The 22,515-nt window shown below is 46.6% G+C and overlaps 1 protein-coding gene across 2 annotated transcripts in view; it reads left to right on the top strand.

Moving 5' to 3' along the window:
- Window positions 1-22,515, top strand: part of NEGR1 (neuronal growth regulator 1) — a 288,803-nt gene that overhangs the window by 184,384 nt on the left and 81,904 nt on the right. For both annotated transcript variants that reach the window (XM_086617140.1, XM_086617139.1), the window contains exon 4: window positions 11,480-11,611. In XM_086617140.1, the coding sequence (XP_086473266.1) occupies window positions 11,480-11,611 (132 nt within the window). The remainder of the gene's footprint in view (window positions 1-11,479; window positions 11,612-22,515) is intronic.

Genomic DNA, 22,515 nt, shown 5'->3' with positions numbered 1-22,515 from the left:
AATCTTTTTGATGAAATGTGACTGCTTTGCAAAATTCAGGTGCTGTACTTCAAAACTCTTTCCCACTTCGGTTCTGACAAACTTCCCAAAGGTGAGTTTTCCCGGCTGCGGAGGGACGGGTGACCTGGGGTGCTCGGGGGGTGCCCGGCAGAGCGGCCGCGCGCAGACCGTTGGGCCGAGCAGAGGCCAGCAGCAGGAGCACGCACCGCCGGAGCGCTTCGCTGCTTAGGACGGGCTCACGAGGAAAGCCTGACATTTCCTGAGTTTATCGAAATGCAAAATAGGCTGGGTGGAGAATGGATGGAGAGCAGCCCTGAGGAGGACTTGGGGTGTTGGTTGATGAGAAGCTCACCATGAGCCGGCACCGTGCGCTGGCAGCCCAGAAAGCCAACCGTGTCCTGGGCTGCATCCAAAGCAGCGTGGGCAGCAGGGCGAGGGAGGGGATTCTGCCCCTCTGCTCTGCTCTCCTGAGACCCCCCTGCAGTGCTGCATTCAGCTCTGGGGTCCCCCAACACAAGAAGGACATGGAGCTGCTGGAGTGGGTCCAGAGGAGGCCATGAAGATGATCCAAGGGCTGGAGCACCTCTGCTCTGGAGACAGGCTGAGAGAGTTGGGGCTGTTCAGCCTGGAGAAGAGAAGGCTCCGGGGAGACCTTCCAGCACCTTCCAGTGCCTAAAGTGGCTACAAGAAAGCTGGAGAGGGGGTTTTTGCAAGGGCGTGTGGTGATAAGACAAGGGGCAATGGCTTTAAACTGAAAAAGCAAAGCCACCCCAGCCCCCAAACACGGTGCACGAGGTCCTCAGCACTGCTTTTATCTCCACATCCACCCCGTTACGCCGCGTTACCTGCCAGCGTAGTGACCGAGCATCACTGCCTCAACCAGGAGACAGACGTGTCGGTGTACACTTTGCCAGCAGGTTTCACAGCCAATGGTGGCGGGAAAAAAAAAAAAAAAAAAAAAAAATTGAGACATAGGAATCTCATACTTTGTTTCCAGTTCCGTGTAGTGTGTGGCAGTGTTTCCTGACCGTACAGTCCCGGCTTCTCCGACTTGCTGCTGTCGAACAATCTCCCCTCTGCCCTTGTAACAGCTCAGCCCAGATCTTCGGCGTCATCCCTCGTGAATTCTAGTTTCATATTTTCCAGTTCTTCCCAGCTCTCTTGCCTTTTTCTCACAGTTTTGTCCTCATGGCTCCCAGTCTAGTTTCTAGTTATCTACCTAAAGCATGAGGATAAACTGGATGTATGTGCACACATGCGTTTGAGAGAGTAGACTTTCAGAAATTATGGATTTAGCTGAATGAAGACAGGTTTTCCCATGGTGAGCAAAAGGCAAACCCCTGGCACCAGGACATGGTTGTCATTCATTCAGTCCACTTTCCAGAGAGTAGTGATGCCGAATTGTTTTAAAAAAAACAAAACAAAACAAAACAAAAAAGAAAAACCTATAAGAACTGTTTAGCACATGCAAAATAACAGCTATTTTCACTAGCACTGAGGAAAGCTACACTTTCCCAGAAATTAGCCTGAATTTGGTTTTGAGCAGATTCCCATGACGACTCCTGCCCTTCGCTGCCCCGTTCCGTTTGCCGCCGGGGCGTGCTTGCGCGAGCGCGGTACGGCTGAGCCGAACCCAACACCCGGCCCTTGTTTCTGGAGAGCCCTGGAGCCGTGGAGATGTTTTGCATTAATGCAAAATTAATGTTTTGCATTAATGACCACGATGCATTAGGGCCATACATCTTCGGAGCGCTCCAACGCTGGGGCTGACTGGGAAGAAGGAGCCGAAGAGCTGCTCCGATTCAGTTACAGGACAAAAGGCACCGCTGGTCCCAGCATGGGCGCGGACGGTTCCTGCCGGACCCTTCCCCAAGCAAACTGCTACACAAAGCTGATACTGGGGGGGGAGAAGCCAAGGGGCTTTTTTAAATCTAGCTAAATCCTAAGAAGCAAACAAAGCTTGATTCGAGCGCAGCTAATGTCAAATATTTTGTTTCACTTGTGCTTCTGCTGGAGAACCGTGGTTTTTCCAGTGTTATCCACACGTGGCAGAAATAAGAAATATTTTGTTGAAGTGTGAGTACTCTGAACCTGGAAATGCTTAACTGACACGGATTATTATCAGCTTTCCAGGGCTCAGTGTGTGTACAAAGCGTGAGCTCGTCTTCTCAAACGCTCCATCTCTTGCTTCAGAATAGTTTTAAAACTAAAATTTTAGAAACAGAAGATTCTCACTTTTGTCTTTTGTTCTACCCAGTTCTGGAAATCGAGCAGATGTCACTGTGGTGAGGGTTATTTCACACCACTCTTTCCCTCTGCCATGTTTGCAGTCATGCCAGATACAATTTTTTGAGCGATGAGAAGCTGCTCTTATCCACCCCCCGCTCAGATGCTGCCGTGTCCCTCCCCGCACTAATCACCTTGTGTGAAGGATCTCACCATTGAGCTGCATTTTCCCAACTTTGTAATTCCAAGTCCAATTAGCAGGTTCTTCCAGCTGCCTGGCAGTACTGCCATCCAAAAGACCTTTCTTGCTCAAGCTGCGTTGTCTCAGATAGCTTAAAACTGGTGATTATTGTTTCCTTGGTCATGGGTTTGGGTTTGCAACACCTGGAGTCGCTGTTCCGTTGTCTCCATCTCCAGGTGATCCCATCCCACTTCCCCAGCAGCTCTGTAAGAGCTCTACAAGTACCGAGGGGTTTTCCCACTGTGGAGCTGTCACTTCCTCACGGTGATGTCCTGCAGGAGATGAAACTTTGAGGTCAGACCCAGTGATGTGCTCAAGGGCTGCAGGGCGGAGCGAGCTCCTGTCCCGCTCGAGACGCGGCGTTCCAAGTGGCAATGACATACAGCCACCTTTCCTAGACGGAGGTGGATTTATTGCCACATTATACCAAAAGCGAAGCCAGTTCCCTTCCGGTGTCTAAGAAGCAGAATGTAAAATAATTCAGTGATTTAACCTGATCAGCAGTGACAGTGATATGCCTCCCTTATGCCATCATCACTCATCTTGCGGGCAACAGCTTCATTACGGCGCTGGCGCTGTGCTCCTCGTTCAGGTGAAGCATTACTGGACTGAGCCGAAACATCTGTTCCTCACAACCGAGCTGGAAGTGTTTGGAGATGAGCCAGGAAACCTTCAGAGATAGACCAGGGCAGCAGTGACGGGCTAAGATTGACCGTGATCAGGGAGGTTTTACTTGGGCGGTGGAGTGGAGGAGATGAGCAGGGGCCTCCTGCACGTTGCTGTCGGCTCCTCTTCCGCTCCACTTAGCCCCTGGCATCTGCCTCCTCTGGACCCGCTCCAACAGTTCCGTGTCCTTCTGATGCTGGGGACTCCAGAGCTGAACGCAGTAATGAGCTGGACGCAGAATGGGCTGCTGCCGCACACCCCGCTCAGCACGCAAAGCTGGTTGGGTGGCTGAGCATCCGAAATCATAGAATCATAGAATGGTTAGGGCTGGAAGGGACCTTCAAAGGTCATCTAGTCCAACCCCCCTGCAAGGAACAGGGATATCTCCAACTAGATCAGGTTGCTCAGGGCCTCGTCCAACCTGGCCTTGAAATGCCACGACTTGCTCTGCTGCCTCCTTCCCGAGCGCTTCCGCAGCTGCCAACGTGCTGCAAGGAGCTGGCCCACTGCACGGCTGAGCAGGACCTCCCTGGAAAACAACCAAAAAGTGTGTCCTCTGGGACACAGGATGGCTCATGAAGGATCTCAAGGTCCTTCATCAGTGCTTATGCGAGAAAAATAACGTGCATGGGACAGCTCGATATCACACTGATGGGCACGCAGTGATTGGGTAGATGGATCAGTCCATGCTACAACCATTTTGGGACTTGAAGTTTTGTGATTAACACTTTGTGTGGATTTAGTGGCCCGGCTCGTGATCCTGAAGGGAATTTTTTCAGTTGGTAAAGGCGTTGCGTGTCGTTAAATCAGTGGTTCCCTAACACCAAACACACAACCGGCAGCGTCCCAAGAGCTCCAGGGGAAGTGGCGTGGAGCGCTACGCGGAGTGAATAAGGGGGTTAATTCACAGTTTAAAGACAACAGTGCAAACACGAGTACTCAGTATAAACTGTCTGTTGGGATTCTTTCCTTTGCCTTTGGATAAACAAAAAATAAGGAACTTCCGAAATCATGTCTCTCCCGTACAAAAGTGTCTTTTGGGTTTGGGTTATGGGACTTTTGGCCTTTTTTTTTGTTGTTGTTTAATGATACTCATAAGTACCATTCCTGGGAGACACGTGGAGCATTAGGATCCAGTTCAGTGACATTCAGTATCACGATCCATTGCTCTGGGGTCCAGTGACATTACAGTGTCTGGGGTCAGAGGGTTTCTGAGGAAAATTTCACAAAAAAATGTCTTTTTTATCAGGACTGTTCCAGAAGTTTGAGCATCCCTTCAGGAACAATTAAAGGTATTCCTAGAAATCCTCATGGCTTCTTAAAATCTTTAAACAGGCAGAAAAAAAATTCTTGTTGAAATACAGTTGTCAGGAGAAGAATATTCAAACTAAGATGGGCAAATAATTGGGTTTTTGTGAAGGAACTGAGAAATAAGAGTAAGATTACAATCTGAGTGAAATACAGAGGTTCAAACTCAAACCATACAAAAGCATCGCACAGAAATAAGTATGAATTTCTTGATGATTTTATAACAAATGGAAAGTATTTCTCGCTTTTCTATAAAAGTAGATGAACTCATTAATAACTCATAAAACGCTATGAAAATTAGAATTTTAATACATGCTTAGTTTCCCTCGGATATTCATTTTTCTTTGAGAAATACTGCACTTTTGCATGAGCAATTTATGAATCATAGAAGATATTTCAGTGAAACAAAATTTTTGGTGTTCAAAACCAAATTAAGCAACTGTAGATTTCACCCTCTTTCCCCTTCCTTTGGTATGGTGTCTCTCATGGCTATTTTGGGAGATACTGGTCTTTTGAACAGAGCGTGACAACGTTGCGGCTTGCACAAAGTTTTTAGAGAAAAGTAACAGATAATCTCTAAAATGCAGCAAGATGCTCCTGTTTTCTATTTTCACTCTGGGGACATCCTGTTCGGAAGGGCGGCCAGGCAGAAAACCCAGACTGGGCATGCTGGTGAAGGCAGATGCTCCAGGGAGGCGACAGCAGGTGCCACTTTCATCCTGACCATACCTGCAGTACCTCCTGTTTTATTTCCCAGAATTATTTCTTCTGGGCATTTTTAATGAATAAATCATATTTTAAAGATATTCAGAATTCTTTTTTAGAATGCACAATTTATGAAAAAAATGGTGTAGCTTTTGAGGGATATGAAGAAATATGGAAAAAAAAAAGTCATTAATGATTCATTTAACTCTAGTAATGCCTCCAGTTTCAACAAACTGCAGATAGAAGAGGAAGGAATGATAGAAAACCATCAGACAGCAGAAAAGCTGTGGCCACAGTCCTTCACCCCAGGGAGAACACCTGGGTGGCACCACCTGGGTTCCTGCCCCCCATCCCTCCAGCTCCCAGCCCCGGGGCTCCCGCACCCTCCAGCTGACCGACAGACAGACCAAGGCTCTTCCAAAAGCCACCAGAGACGCGGGGCTTTATTGGGAATAATTAGCCCCTTCCCAAGAGCCAAATCTCCACATTAAGCACCATGAATTATAAATAAACTCAAATAAATTTAATCATGTAGCTTGCTTATTAAAAAGATCATTGCCCTGTTCTTCCTGACATGGTTTTAGTTTTCTGTTGTGCAGAGAAAGGGGTTTTTAGGCTGTTTTCAGGCTGAAGGTGTCCATGTTCACCTCTTCGCTGCAGAAGACCCAGCAGCCCCTGTGTAAGAGCATCTCTGGCTTTGTGCCTCTCTCTCCTGCCCAAGGGCACTTTGCATGTCATGATGCAGAGATGATCTCCCTGCTAGGGGTTGTGGTCCTACTCGGAGCAATAATACCAGTGCGAAACAGTGGTGTTTGCAGCAGACTGCGCTCATTCCTCCGCCTTCTGCAGGCGGCACGGAGTTTTGAACAGATCCACAAAAATGTGAACGAAGTCCAATGTACATGAAATTAAATATCCAAAGACATAACGTGCAGATATCTAACCAACCTACTATCTCTAGCGGGGTTTCTTCTTCCAAAGTAACATCTGGTTGACCGTATCTTCTCTGTATTAAAATGGAGCTGGGTCTTCTCTATATTAGCACTCGGCTGCTAACGCAGACAAGTCAGTCCATTTTCTGGACTATGAGCTCACCACGAGTTCCCTGGCAGGAAAAGAAAATTCAAACTTGTTCCAAAACGTCGTAATTCCGTGAATCTCCGACACACAGTGCAGCCTGGCAGCAGTGCTGCGCAGAGACAGAAACTCGTGTAACTTCAGAGAATGAGGAAAACTAACTTTAGAGAGTTAGGAAAGTTACAGTGTCTCTTGTAGGACCAACCTCTACCCTCTACGCTCAACGTCTCCTGATAACAGGCCGAGATGTGCATCACCCACACTACGAGCACGCACACAGCCAGCTCGCCGAGCGCTTCTCTCTGAACCTATATATTTCACCTGTAGATGTAACACCGTTTGTCTCCACCTCTGAAACGTACAACTTTGTCAATCTATGTTCACAACTCTTCTCTTTTATCAGCATGCCTGTCTTACAAAATTGCTCTCCTTGCTTTTCTTGTTTCATGCCGTCAGCTGGGAGATCTCCTCCAGCCCGCAATTTACCTGTCAGGTTGGGATATTTTTTTCTTTATATTTTATCTGATCTGTCTTTTCAAACGTGGAGCACGGCTTCTCTAAAGCTAAATGGCTGTCAGCCATCAGTGTTTAGATGGTCCCTAACGTGATAGGGCCATTCTCCTAGGAGACAGCGAGCTGTTCAGAGTACCTACAGTTCCTTGGAGAGGACTATCCAAATACAGCGTTTGGTGTAACTTTAAATCCAGAATCCATAATGAGTAACAGAAATGGCTTCAGATCATTTTTCTGGGTGAATCCAATTGTTTAGACTTCCAATTGTTCTCAGCATCCCACGGCAACTCATCTCCAGGAAAGAAAGGTGCCTCCTTGTGCCCTTGATCCTTTATCTCTGCCCAGTCTCCAACATCAAGAAGGACCTTACGTATTACTTAAAGCGTCTGGTGATAATCAGATGGCATCATGATGGCATTGTCATTGGAGACCACCTTCTGTTCTCTCACATTGAGCACAGTTCTCGTCATCGAGGCAGTATACACAAGGATGAGGTGGGATTTCCACCCCTCCTCTCCTTTGGGAGATCCTTCCCTGGGCTCTGCCCTATCTCTCAAGTGCACCATCAAAATGCCCCGAGTCCATGATGACCTATGGCTGGCGTCAGCTCAGCCTTGTGGTCTCCACGCTCCCAGCCCTACGAAGGTCTTCGCTCTTGGCTGGAGGATGAGGTGTCCCAAAGATCGGGTCATAAAAGCCAGTCCTGACACTGAGGAGGTTTTACGGTTCATAAACTGGGGCTGTGCTGTGGTTATCATCAGTGAATGAGGGGATAAAAAAAAAATCCTGCTTGGCTTGGATTAAGTCCTTGGAGTTTTTTGGAGCTACCCTGGACTTGAACCAGATTTTTCTTCTTACTGACTTATGTTTGACACCAGGGGAGGAAAGCACTACCCTTGCAAAACTCGCCCGTCCAAGCCTTTGAGAGCTGGTCCATATGGCAACGTGAGCGTGTGCTACACCTGATGCCAGATTCCATATGCGTGGTAAGGAAATGCATTTTAATCGTGTCATCTCCTGAGGAATAACAAGTGGGATGATTTATTGGGCATAATACCACGTGGCAGTCACAGAACATTGGCATTCAAGCTTAGCTTCACAGGCACTTCCCTTCCTGGCTGGAGAACCTGATCCTCTAACCTGAGATACCCAGAGCAGATTACTTACTTACCATTGTGTGCACCAGTAAGTCCAGTTAAGAGATCTTCTGAAAAACCCGTCAGAGATGGCCTTGGACACAATGCTCTCATGTTTATGTTTCTTTTTCTTCAACTAACATATTTTCCCACCTTTGGTGGAAGATCTTGACTGATGGTCTAGTGAACCTTCCAGATTTCTTTTTCTCAGATACCAAATCTGATGTGTGTTTTGGCTTTGTGGCCAGGAAAGCAGCCAGACATGTTTGTGACATCTTGGTAGGGTCCTTAGAATGCACGTGGTCTGCAGAAGGACAGAGCAAGGTGCAGTTACCCCGGGCTCTAAGACATTGAGGGAAAAACCAGTGAGAAAACTCAGTTGTCTGCTGAAACTCGTCTTCATTCACCAATGCCTTCATACACAAATTTTTCTCGCCATCCTTTTCTGAGCTGGATGTGCACGGGCTGTAACACAAACACAGACACTTATGCACGTCTCTCTCACAGAACAGGATTTCAGCCCTCCCACACAGCCAGGAGAATCTCTAGAACTAAAAGCAACTGAAGAAGATGAAATAGTGTGCAGATGAGTAGGAAAGATGAAATGCGGTATCTGTGTATTCCCAAAGAAAAATATTTATCTCTAATATTTACTAAAAGCTTTCTGATGCGATCTGGATGCAAAATTTCTGGGGACACAAGGGTTTAAAAATGACTTAATTTTCATAGTTTCAAATGTGTACGTGAGTTGCATGAAATACGTGGGGTTGGCAGCGCTATAAAAATGCAGCGTGAATTAGGTTAATCGCTCGGCGTAAGATCCCTACAAACACAAAGGTTATGAAAAGTGCTGACGGGCATTTTGGCAAATCATTCTACCAGGAATTATTGCGGGAACTCCCACGAAGTTTCCCCCCCTCCAACCCCGCAGCCTTGATGCGCTGGAGCAGAAGCAATTTGTTGCGCTGCCCTTGGTCTGCAGCAGCCCCCCCAGGCTGGTGTGGGCACCAGGGCACGCATGTGTGTGCCCTCCAGATGTCATTCCTCTCTATATTTTCCCTCCGGACAGATGACTGCATGCCAGTCCTGGGAGCTGATGTTGCAGAATTGTGCCGGATAGGGAAAGCTGTCAGTCCCCTGGCTGAGGCTGAACGTTATCCCCTTCGGGTGGCAAAGCCAGTGCCAGAGGCACAGCTACGACCCAGGAGTGGTTAAGAAAGCAAAAACTGGGAGGCAAGACACTGGATTATCGCCTGGTGTGTTGTGTTTACATTAAAAGGAACATTTAAAGCAGAGAATATTTGTTTTTAGCTTGACTGCAAAACACAGATAATTATCTTTATGAAATTCCCGGTACTTGAAGATACATTTTTTTCTTTTTTACCAAAGTGATGTTGGGAATTGCGATAGGATACATGATAAATTATTCCCAGGACTCAGCGTACAATATTTTGGTGCATACTGTATGTCCAGAGAAGTACTGACATTGAAGAGCATTACGATCTCATAATTTAATAGTAATTTCTAACCTGACAGATAGGATAACTTTGCATTTTATATAATTTTCTTGGTGTTAGAAGCAAAGCAGAAGTCTTGTTGGAAGGTCTTCTCTGTCCAGGCAGATGCTCCTGTGCAGGCAGGTGCTTTGCATCCTTCACCGCTGTTCAATCAGTAAAATTTTCCCAGAAATTGGTTCAACCTGGCCAAAGTTGGGCACGACGGCCACGACGTGCAGTAACAGCTGGGTTGTTTGTGGAAGGGTTTTCTTTCATAATTTATTCCTATGAACAACATGGAAGAGAAAAAAATTCATTCTCATGCAATTTCTCATATCTCATAAATTATTTCATCGCACTTTATGAATGTTTGGTTCCATTCACAATAATTTTCCAATTTCAGTCTTATCTTTCTGCTCCCCACAACGAGTGCTTACTGGGGCTCTGTCCCGTGACAGCCGTGGTATATTGTCCTTGTTAACGAGTGCCATCCTGCTAAGTGATGCACCGTTACAATCGATGTGTCCAACTTTGCCCATTTTAAAACAAGAATCCATGAACAGATGAGCAAATGAAATTCACTGCCGTGATGGACATGAACATGGTGTAGTGGAGGGTGTCCCTGCCCATGGCAAGGGGTTGGAACTGGATGATCTGTGATCTTTCCAACCCAAACCATTCTATATTTCTGTGATAATACCTCTGCTTCGCTCTCCCTACCCAGCTCAGATTGCTGTGATTGCCAAAGTTACCAACAGCCAATTAAAAGCTTGTCTGTCTGGGAGAACACTTCCAGCAAGTCTTTTTAACCTTTAGGCTGATAATTTCCAGCGTCTGTAGTCATGACTGCTATGATATATTGTTTTAGATAAATTTATATTTAACATTTTTTGGCTGCTATGCGGTGAACACCTCGTGAGGAGTCTAAAGCAATTAATTTGCTCCCCACCTCCAGCACGCTGCTCAAAAGACCCAGAAAGATGCACTTTGAACCAGGTGGTGGTTTTTGTCTGAAGGATATCAAAGTGCTCACCGCGAGCGTGACCCACAGCGGGAAAAGCCGGGAGACGCCAGGATTCAGAAAATCACAGAGATGCCTTTGTGTGTGCTCTGACTCTGTGTCAAGTGGACGTAAATTAGCTTTTGGGTCATATAGTTGTTCCTGCTCTCTAAACTAGACAGAACAAGCCAAGGAGCTACATATTTCAGGTCAATCTTCGTATTGTTTTATGTCGGACAGACCTCTGCCTATTTTCGGTAGTGCTCACACGGGTTGTCCTTATTTCTCTGTAACAAGGCAAACTCCGAGGATCTTATTTATTGGGTTTGGGTCCTTTGGGAGAGGAAAGCTCTTATTTATTTTTTAATTAACATGATGAAAAGTTTATTAGGGCACAACAGGTAAGCACTGGTGGTGTGGTGAACAAGGCACACAAGGGCTTTTTCCCTGGAGATAGGATGTGGGATGACCCTCCTTTTTGCACCCATGGGCACTCATTAGAGGCGATGAGCTGCTGGTTCCCTCAAGGACATGTCTGGCTTCGGCAGCTCACAGGATTCAGGCCTCCTGAGCCCTCCAGCTGATGGGGTTTATCATCCTTACGTATATCCAGCTGGCTGATATAAGCTACAAGGCCAAGTGGTTGTTACAAAGTGAGGGAACCTGTAATGGGAAGTTGATGGTGGGGCCACTGGCAGCAGGGCTGGATCAGGGGCTCCAGGGCTGGGCTGTGTGTCCCTTCAGCTTGCCCCGGTGGCTGGCTTTGCTTCTGACCACTGTACTTTGGCAGATGTCCACCCAGGGGCAAACCATAAGCCCTAATGGGTGCTGAAACCCTTCGGGCAAGGTTTTGACTGAGAACTCTGCCTTATGTTCTGTGATGCCCATCAGGTATGAAGCCACATCAGCAAATTCCTCCCATGGATCTGGAGGATGCTGAGCTGACTGTGGGGCACGGTCAGGAAGGGACCCTTGGCCAACTCCAGGAGTTTGGGGGGGTTTTGCAGTCCAGCTTTTTGTGTTATCAGCAGAGTCCTCCAGATGCTGATGAAGCTTCAGGTGTTTTGTGCTCAGCCTCCAGTAATGTCTTTCTCTGGTTATTTCATTTCAGCAAAACCATTTGAGAGTGGACAGTACCTGGACATCTATGGAATTACAAGAGACCAGGCTGGGGAGTACGAATGCAGCGCAGAAAACGATGTCTCGGTCCCAGACGTGAGAAAAGTAAAAGTCACAGTAAACTGTAAGTCATGTTGTTTCTTAATCCCTAAATCCAATGGAGAAGAGGGATGCGGCTGAGAAGGAAGGTCTAGTGCAGAGAACTGCTGCTTGTGGTGAAACTGTGGCTTGTTTGGGCTTTGTGTTACGGGAGCAAAATGACCTGTGCCGTCTGATGTAGGAGTTGGCCTCACCAAAGGAAGGGAAAATGAGATTAAGGCTCAGATCCTTCTTTTGCCCACTGGGGACAGCTGTGCTGGTGGCTGCTGCAGCTTTTGTGGGACTTGGTTTTTGGAGTGACCTTCTGAGTCGTTTCTGAGGACTGCTGGGGTGGTTGGGCTGGAGCGCTTCCGATGTGTGATAACATCAGGAGATAAGAAACTTTTTGAAATTCTGTTTGGGTGGAGATGGATCTCTGTGGAAATTTGAGGGCAAGTAGAGGCAGGGAGTTGTTCCGTGTGGTTGCCCTGGCATGAAGGCAAGGAGGGCTCTGTGGCCGCGCGGTTCTGCTGTAGCCATCTCGGTGGACAGTGGGTAACACCAGGAACCACCAAGACACCCTGTTACCTGTCACTGAGCCTGGCAGGTCTGACCTCTGGGGGCTTTCGCACTGAGGAGGGGTTTCCAGCTTGGGACTGAACTTGGTTTAGTACTTGGTATGACATGAGACATTCGGAACAGAGGTCTTTTTTCCTCCAATATGTTTAAAAACAGTAGAAAGGAAACATGAATAATTGCTCTTATTCGTTCTGACTATGAATTTTCTAGGTTAAATGCAATTATTCAGTTTGTCATCTGTAACAGTTTATAGTTGGAAAATTGCTGTGGCATCTTTATTGACCATAATTTTTTGAGATCTCAGCTTTGTGTCTCCCTCCACGGATCCTGTCCCTGTCGGTAGCAAAGCCCCCCGTCCCTGGCAGCTGCAGAGCTGGGGGTGGTGGGTTGTTGCTGGTGGGGCTCACCACGCTCCCAAGGTGTCTATGAGATGTTCCCGTGTTCAAGAGCTGACTGGACTCTCCTCCTTTACACAATATCAGGATTCATGTGGTTTGTGTTGTCCCAGGATGTGGTGGATCAGTGCCTATAGCAGAGCTCGGTCAGGCGCCGGTCTCACCGACAGCCTGCGGTGCTGCGCGGTCATCGGGAGGGCGACGCTGGGTGGGTGCTGCTTCCCTCTGCTGCAAGGCTCTGGTGGAACATGCCGTGACCACCAGTCCTTGCTTTACGAGTCCCAACCGCAGAGCAGCTGGAGGAGGCTCACGGAGGGTCCGTCCTGCTCTCACTGAGGAGTTTCCACCTCCATCAACTTCGCTGAACCCCCAGAAGCAGGTGGTGCCCTGAGAACCAGGGGCTGTGGGGAGGGAAAACACCAACGGACGGTGTCCTATGGAACAAGGGACCGTTATTTTTTGTGCAGTGTGTTGTCACTGGGAGATTGTCAATAAGAGAAGTCATGCAGATACTTGCACAGGTGTGCCTCGGGTGTTTTGGGGTGATGCTTTTCACACAAGCTGTACTCACGTGTTTTGTGTTAGACAAGCGACTTGCAATGGGCAGCAGAAGGAACGGTGAGCTCAGTCTGGTTTTAGCAAAACAAATATTGCATCTGTGTTATTTCATATCATGGGGATTTTACTAACGGTGAAATTGGCTCTGTTGGGAGCTTTCTAAGTGTTCACAGAAAGAGAAAAGTTGGTAAGTCTGTTTAGTGGTTGTTTTGCTTTTTTTTTGGTTTTATTATTAAGAAAAAAAGAGCACGGAGGAGGTTATAAACTCCTTTGGTGGAGTCTCTCTTGCCTTCTGAGCAGGATCTAAACTTGGATGAGTCCTAGTTCAGAGAAAAACATCAACTTAGCTGGCCAAAGCCCACACTCAAGCTTTAATGCAACGGGCAGCTGGTGTGCTGGTTGACGTGTGCTCTGCACCCCAGTTCATGTCAAAGCCGGAGCTATTTCTGACCTCAGTCCACCGTTTTCTTAATGTGATTTTGAGTCTGTCAGATGTCTTTGTGGGTGGGAAAGATCAGCTCCAGCAGTGTTGGGAGGGTCAATCTGGGCAGTGGTGGTTCGCTCCTGCCCCAGCCCTTGGCCCTTCCAGCCCACGCTGCAGGTCTGCGTGGCTGGCAGCATCCTGCTGGACCAAGGGCTCCCGTGGGACCGGCCGCAGGGGCTGGGCTGCAGGTGGGGTGGGATTTGCTCTCCCTGGACACTGAGCCAAGGGTTAATGGGAGACACAGTGTGTTTGTGTCAAAGGCTGCGCAGACTCGGGAGGCACCGCAGCTGAGGGGTGCTGGGGTTTGGCCGCAGCACGCAGCGTAAGGGTACCTCTGTCTGCAGCAACCAACGTGTCACACACTGCTACATCAACCAACGAGCTGGGGAAATACTTGAATAAAGTGTCCAAGCTGATCTTTGTCCCAGTTCAGCTACCTGGGCTGAGCTGGAAGGGTCCTTGGCCGTAGCGTGGATGCTCGTGACATTACGCCAGATCTGGGCACACTTCTAAGTCTGAACTGGGGACACGCAGAGTACTTTTTCTTTTAGTATTTCTTACAACTAAAGAAGAAAATGGAGAGGGGGGAAAAATAAAACTGAAGCAATGTAAAACTAGGATCTGGCTACAACATAAACCAGTTTGCACACGTGAACGCTTTGTCAGAGTCAGCTCATTGCTAATGCCCTTCTGCTCGGGTTGGTACGTCGTCCCCCGCCCCGTGCGGCGCAATGCAGAAGCGTTCCAAACATCTGCTCCCTGCAGATGATGCTCAGCCCTTCTGAGCAGGCAGGAAAACGGCTCGTTGTGCTCAGGAGAGGGTGATGATGGAGCTGGCAGGTTCAGGGAGAGCTCACCCTGCCATGGTCAGCCCCGTGGGCACGGTGCCTGTGGCGGCACGCCGTACCACGGTGCTGTACCGCAGTGCCGTGCTGTGACGTGGGCAGCCCTGGCTGAAAAGGGGTGCAGGGTGGTGCCCATCTGCTGTCTGAGCTGGCCTGGCAGGGCAGCTGTCGGTCAGGAAAAGTTCAATGTTTAATTTAGGAGAGCTGTGGTTTGTCTGCTGGTCGCTATTTACAAGAAATGTCTGTCAAAGTTATTTTAAAGTTTTAAATCTGGAAAAATCTTAACAAGAGAAATACAAAAGAAGGGAAGAGCCTTCAGGTCCTTTTGTCACCTGGGTTGGGCAGTTTCCTGAGTTGAGTGTTCTTCAGTCCTGTTTCTTCTTTTAAGAACATACCTGCTCACTTTTTTGACAAACTAAAGAAAAGCCAGGCTTTCTCCCTCCACATCTCCCACCCCAAAATCCCATTCCTTTAATTTCTCTGGTTTTGGACACTTTTTTAATTCTCCTGCCAACGCCATGCTGTGTGACTCAGCACCGCTCTGCACCTCCCCAGCTCCGCGCCCGCCCCGGAGTCATTCGGTGACTGTAGCTCTGGCACCGGGATGTTGTGCCCATCTGCAGGTACCTCCACTGCGTGATTAATTCCACGTGTGATCTGGTTCCTCAGCACCACTGAAGCCATGACCAGCACTCCAGCCTCCCCTCTTCCCTCTTACAGGGACCCCGTAATTTCACGGAATGTCTCTCGCCTTTCCCCCCCGTAGTGCTTACGGCAGACAATACTCTTGGCAGTAACGTGTGGCTCAGGCGTCACCTCCTGCTTTCACACCCTCGTGCTCCGGTGGGATACGGACAGCGCGTGCTGCGGAAGCATCCCTCCATCCCAGAGCCTGAGCGATCCCAGTCCCACCCCCGTGTCCCTCCGCCGCGTCTCGTGCGCGACGCCCGGACGTACGATCCGAGGGGTGACGGTACAGCGCTGCGCTCGCATCGATGCGATCGCTTCCCCGCGGCTTCTGACAACTTCCAGCGCCACTTCCCAGCCACTAAAGGCACGTTCTTCCCTGCAGAGCTGGTAACTGGAGGATAAATGAGGGGTTCGTTGTGCCCAGTTAATAGAATGTATCAATGAGCCCTGAGCACTTACGGTGGGTATCAGCATAATTTCGAATATGGATATTCATCGCATATAGCCCTTGTTCAGTCATCCAAGCATGTACAAGAAAATTACCAGGTTTAAATTACTTTCTCAATTTCAAGTTTCTTGGCTGGGCAACTTCCAACCGTACATAAACAACGAGCTCGCGAGCTGCCTTACAGCACAAGAATTATAACTCTAATGGCTTTACAGAATTTTTTTTTTTTACTTTATACTGCTTCGTATTGCATAATCTACATTTTCTACTTAATTTATATCTGTCTCCTGTAATTTCCCTTTTTAAAAATGGTGGCCTGCGAGTCTGTGGTGCGTTTGTCTGCCTGAATATGGAGACTAAGGGAGGAGGGGGGGGAAAAAAAATAAAAAAAGAAATTGAGGCTACTGGTTTATGAAGAAGGAATACTATACCAAATCAAGTTCAAATAGATAAGATATAATCCAATATCATTTCACAAGTGAATCTTATTAGCGTTTTCCATTACATTTCATAAAGCTAATACTGATTTATGGATTATTATATTGAACCCTACTTTGAATGAACTGGTGTCTGGATTAGCAAGACTCCAGTATGCCATCTGAAAGCTGGTCTGAAATGGTACACGTGGTGCTGGAGCTTTGCTGACTCTCCTCTGCCTTATTAGTGCCATACTTAAAAATATTAACGGCAGTTGCTAAATGCAAGAGTCTCCACAAGCGTCGAAACCGTGCTGAGATGATGAAGAGCGAGATGTGCACATCATGAAACCAGCATTTCTCTTAATTTATGTAGGATTGTCAGCTACCTAAACAAATAGCTAATGTGGACTTTGAAAGTGGAGCTATATCGCAGGATATAATTATATATATAATATAAAGTATTCCTTTTAATATATATAAAAAAAATTACACTAAGGGTCTGGTGTTCTGTAATTATATCTTGAACAGCTCTGTTAAAGCTGGATCTTGCAGACTTTACTGAATTAAGATCCAGTGGCTTCAGGGAGGGAAAAAAAAAGCCATTCAGTTGAAATTAAAAGACAATAATCTAATTTCAGCCTTTACAAACCCCGTCATGCTGCAAATTGAAGGGCAGATTTGTCGGTGCTTACTGGGGAGGTGAAAATTACAGTTCCTGTGCTGAGGAAGCCCAGCTGGCACTGGGAAACACTGGTGTGGTCTGGTCCTGTTGGGTCTGTTGGTTTGGCTGTCTTGGGCTCTTCCTGGCAGCATGGGAGGGAGCACAGGTCTTCATTTCCGAGCCAGGACTCCCAAGAAGTTTTTCTGGCACAAGTTGCTTTGAAGGAAATGATGCCTGGAGCAGCCTGGGCTCAACCTTCAGCAGTTCTCCTGCCTCCCATGTGCTGCAGTCTACAGGAGACGAAGCTCATCTGCCAAATTTTGTAGACGGTAAATACAAACAATATAAAGATAACTCAAAACATTCTGGATATTGAGCCACGTCTGCTTGCAACAGCATCTCTTTGTGCAGATGTTTTCCATTAGGCCTTGAAAATCTTGAAAAAGGAAAATGGGAGTGAATAGACTATACAATAACCTGTAAAAAGGGTGTTAACCTTGCGAGTTGTGCCCCTGGATCAGCGTTGCTGATAGATGTTTGCCCAGGCCCTTCATAAGGTGTCTCCAGTCATGCCAGCTCCGTGGGCAACGTACTCTACTCAATCACAGCCCTTAACTGAGGTTTTTTCAGAGTGTCCAACATGAACTTTCCTTGTAGAACTACATGTCCATTCCTCACCTGTCCTCTGAGGAATGGAGAACAGAGCAGTCTTACTTTTTGATGTCTTTCAAGGCAGTGGACTTGTGCTCCTTATGTTTACCGGCCCTGATTCATCTCACCTTAATTCTTGGGTCATATTTTCTAAGGGATTGACTAGATGTTTCTTTTCTGTAGGTCAGTTGGTGGTAGGGAAGGGCTTTCTTGAATAAGGTATTTAAAACCTAAGCTGGCATGCCAGCTGTTGGATTGCCAAGGGTGTCGAAGGATTATTTGGATTATTCTTGATGCCCGTTCTTATATCTGGCACAGGCATTTGCCTTCCCTATGACAGCAGGATGCTTCAGGGGGGTTTTACCCCCAGCAGCCCCAGTCACTTTGCAGCATGGCTGTCTTCCCTCCCCACCAGCTGATGAATCCCAAGCGTTGAACTTGTTCCTGTTTGCTATTGTCCAGTTTTCAGGCCACTTCAATTTACCAGGGTTGTTTCAGGGTTTTGCTCTTCAATAATGGTATCAGTGAAAACCCCCACCAGCAGCAGGCCTAGGACTGATGTCCAGCTGAGCAGACAGGACAGCAGACCCATGAGCACAGCATCCAGACAATGTGCAACTGTGTGTAGACAGAGTTTAGCTAATCCTGGCTTTCTTGTGCACGGGAGACACTAAACGCTTGCTGCCATCAGGCTGTGGCATCCATGGCCATTCCCTGCTGCGGGTAGGAACCGATGACCAGACACTATCCATTCTTGATAAACCTGTTGGTGACTGCTTATCTTCTTGTTATCTTCCAGGTGCTTTCACATCTTTGATTGCTTGAGTGCCATTTTTATGGGGACTGGAGATAAAAGGGCTGGCCTGTAATTCCCTGGCTCCTGTTGCCCTCTCCTTTTCTGGAAAGGGTTCATGGAGGCTGCGTTAGGGTCTCGCCCCACACCTCAGCAATGACATCGTAGCTCTGCATTTGCTTCATCCACCTCCTGAATATATTTTTGGAATGTATTAGGCCAGTTGGTTTTGTATCAGTTTGGTTTACTCAAGTACTTGCTGAGTTATTCTTTCCCTGTCTTAACCTGAAATGTAAAGCAACTAATTGTGATCATTGAATTGTCATATTCTGTGTTTGGAACGATTCTGCCTCTTTTACCCTTCCTTTTCATGCATGTGTTTCACGTTCTTCAGTAAATCACTGAAGTTAGTTTTTTGTTGGTTTTTTTTCCTTCTTTCATCAAGTTTTCATCAGCCCCCAGCCCGCGGGTGTGTGCTCAGAGCAGGCTCTGCACCCCCCGGGTCGCAGTGGTCCCATTCCAGGCCAGGGCAGAGGGACCTGCCCACCCTCCCAGGTCTGGCACCCAAGTTCTGCTGCTGGTTTTGAGCCAGAGCAGCATCAGTCCAGTGGGATTTGGCTTTCAGGGAGCAGCGAGCCGCTTACAAAAGGGGTCTGCTGTACAGACCTCGTGCCCCCTTCCTGCTGCGACACTTCGAGAAGACATTTTATGTTGTGGGAATTTTTTATAGGAGGAATGTGTGAGTTTCTTGTATGAATTTTAAGCTCCATGTTTGTGTTTTGCTTGGCCAGGTTAAGGTTTTTGCAGAACAGCTTATCTCATTAGCATTTCTTAGAAGTCTGCCTTACTGTTGCTATGGTGCTTTGCATAATATTATGCATAATACTCTGATTTTACTTTGAAATCAGACATACTGTACAAGCCACTCTAACCTAATTATATCTGTAACCTTAAACCTACTGGGGAAAAACATTACAGGACTTCAGTGTCTGTTGGGGCTCCTAATACCTGGACATGATGCTGTGGCTTTATTTTCCCGGGAAGTGTCTTGCTGCGAGCTGTTGCTGACCTACAGAAAACATTTCCTCGGCAGGGTTTTTTATTTTGGATTCAACAAAGAGAATTTCCCTCAATCAAGGTGAATGAACACGTTATTAAATAAAAAGGCGACGCCCAAATATTTTCTAAAGGGCTCTGTTCTCCTCTGCTTTGGTACCACGTATAAAATTACTCGGAGCAATTTGCAGTTTCAATATCCACACTGCTCTAATACGAAGGAGGGGAGGAGGGAGGCTTCTGTTTAAGCATAAATAAGTAACTGCTTCGATCCATTTTTAATAGCTACAGATGTGCATCTTCATATTTCTATCCCTGGCTAAATTTAGGACTTGGGGGTTATGGTCAGCATTGGCTTTAGGAGACCAGGAGTCATTTTGGTGGAAAAACCAGTGGGTCTACATAAATGGATTTTGGCTGTAAGTGCAACTGCTAGGTTTTTTTTCTTAAAACAGTATGGATGACGTACTGAACAGTTGTACATGTTTATGTGTGTGTCTTTGTTTTTGCAATATTGTTTGCTGGTTATCCAGCCTGAGAAGGAGCAGCCGCCTTGTCTGTTGTACCAGAGGTTTGCAATAGCAACTGCAGTCAAGGATGCTGAAACAGTCAGAAACGGTTCCTTTGGGGAGGACACTTCCATCCAATGACAAAGTTTTTTCTTTGAAACTGGCTAAACCCAGTTCTCTGAAAGTACAAAACTGTGGAGGAGAAGTTACTGCTTTTCTTTACGGTGTCATTTATATCCAGTAAACTCGGTCATGTCAACTCTTCAAACAGAATTGCACCCACATGAGATGAAGTCATACGTTGATATTTGACCGTGGAACAGATAGACCTTATCTTGGTGTTGCAGTGGTTGGTATCATCCATCTGGCTGAAATTCACACTTTTAAAACTGCATCACGTAGGTCGGTCTGTCTTTAATCACGAAGTATTTCCCTGCGTTGTAACGATGGAGAGCAGTTCGCAGGTACCGAGCAGCCACAATTCCCACCGGCCGTTTTGAGAGGTACATGTGCACGGAACCTCGGAAGACTGAACTTTTCAATACCTGTCTGTAGTATCAAAATTACTCTCTGAAAGGCTAGAAGCACTCTGGAGTGCAGTTTCAGTGGCTTCTGTGAAACGTGTTTTCCTGAATTCTCAGGTTAGCTTTCAGAAATGGGATTTTGGCTTCTAAGTCACACTGGGGGCTCCTCAAAACCTGACTACTGGTTCATGTGTGGTTCTGTTAATGGATCAGGGGGGCTTATTGCAGCGTGAGCTTTCCAGAACATGACTCCTTGCTCTGTTTAAGCCTTCTTGGTCTCGGATGTGCAGGAAAGGGTGATGCTGGTGCACACCATGGACTCGCATGGTGGGTTGGAGTCTGCCAGAGTAAGAATAATCCTGGCCAAGCAAAAGTTGTGTTCAAAGCACGACTTCAGGCTGCCCTGTTTTCCATAAATTTTCTGGTTTCTTTGGGAAGAAGGCTGCATTGGTCCACTTTTGTTTTGTCCTCCCTGCCACAGACCTGGGGAATGGATGGTGTCCTCCCTTCATTTTTTTCATTTGAAAAGCTGCTGCAAAAGTTCAAAGTTAGAGTTGTGGTAACGTTTTGAATGGTAAGAGTAGTGCTGCTCCACGATGTGCTGTTGGGGAACTGTGGGCTCACTTCTCGAAGGCAGCGGGCAGCGCAGGCGGGTCAGGAGTGGCACGGGTGTGGAGGTTCATGTGTTGGTCCATCAAGCTCATCTCTTAACTTGTTTTTCCTGTTATTGTTAACTACTAACGTAATTCAAGAAATCATATTCTCTGTGTTATACAGATGTTCTAGTTCAGTAGTTATAACCCTTACATTTGAGCTACTATTTCAATTAAATCTTAGAATAGAATTAAATATTAGAACAGAATTTAAAAAATGTAGGAAGGCCTTCGGAGGCACGACAGAGAAGATGTCTTTCCTGTAGTACATAATACACAGCTGAGAGCAGAGAAATAATGGTGTAACTAGTTTCTGTATTAGTGGGTCAAATATATGAGAACACAAAGCCACCCACTCTAGTTAAGAGATTAGACGTTAGAACAGCTGGGATGAAAACTTTGGTTGTGGTTGAAGTCAATAATAGCAGAGTTTGTCTTTGGGTCCAGCCATCCAGACGAGGAGCTGCTAGCAAAATGTTTCAGGTGAAACTAGTGCAACTAAGGGGGTTTTTTGCATAAGATCAAGATCTTTGAAGAATTTTCTTCTATCCTGTAAAATGTAGGTTTTGATCATGCACAATATAATCAGAGTTGGCATTTTCTTGCTTTTGTAGTAACTTGTTGTTATTTTTGCTCAACGTTAGGACTAAATTCTTAAATAATTTGCAAGCTGTTCTCGTCACTGAGATCCCTTGCATGAGTGTTATGATGCCCTATCTCATGGGTAACACTTAATGAAAAACAACCTATACCAATTCAATAAAAACTGGTCATTTATTTAAAAACCACCTGAACCAGTGGGGTGGGGAAAGAATGTAGTTGATTTGAAGAAAATATCCTTCTCCTCGCTGGTAGGTAAAGAAGCCTTTTTATGAAAGTAATATTTGTCATTTTGTGTCCTTCAGGTATTTTTATGAACATTTCAGAAGTGAGATTAGAACAATATAGTGCAAGTTTCTGATTCGAGTGCAATTTGGCTCCTAAATTAACATTGATTTCTTTCTGCAGTGTGATAGTTTACCTTTGGGTTCTGAAAACCTCCACACAGCCACTGCATATTTCTGAAAAACGTTGCTCATATTGAAGCGTGACAAAATTGATTATAATGCTCCTTCATGTGGATGGCATTCTGCTGCCACAGCACATAATGAAGGGCTTTGGCAACACGAAATGAGGTCTTGTATTTGAAGAAGTTAGAGTATTAGTACTCCAGCTATCCCTCCGACAGATAAAGAGTACATTTTTCATCTTCTTAAAGAAAATCTCTGACTAACTCTCTGCCAAGTGGTTATTTGATTTTTTTTTTTTTTTTCCCCCCAAGTGATTTTGGGGCAGAGGGAGGGGCTACATCCTGCGTTTGCCAGTGATGCAGTGCAGAGGTGGAAGGAGAGCAGCCCGTCACGTGAACTGCCTCTTCTCTCCGTAAGGATCTTGGGTTGACCAGGGGTGTATGGAGCTGCAGAACAAGGATGCCCCTTGGCTCCATCAGTGGAAGGGGAGATGCTGCTCCAGTGTAACACCAGTATTGCTACTGTAATGGTCCAACTTTTGGATGCAAAGGCAAATTAAGAGCTTAAGACACCTAAAACCACCTCAGACTCTCCCTTTGCTATGTGAAGAGCATCTCCACCACCAATCTGGGAGCCACATTGAGGAGTTACAGAGCTATTAAAGCATGTGCAAAC

Source organism: Tauraco erythrolophus, chromosome 10, assembly GCF_009769465.1.
Source record: "Tauraco erythrolophus isolate bTauEry1 chromosome 10, bTauEry1.pri, whole genome shotgun sequence".
In the NCBI taxonomy this organism is placed as follows: Eukaryota; Metazoa; Chordata; class Aves; order Musophagiformes; family Musophagidae; genus Tauraco; species Tauraco erythrolophus.
Note: the sequence above shows the minus strand (reverse complement) of the source record. Positions and strands in the feature narration are given on the sequence as shown.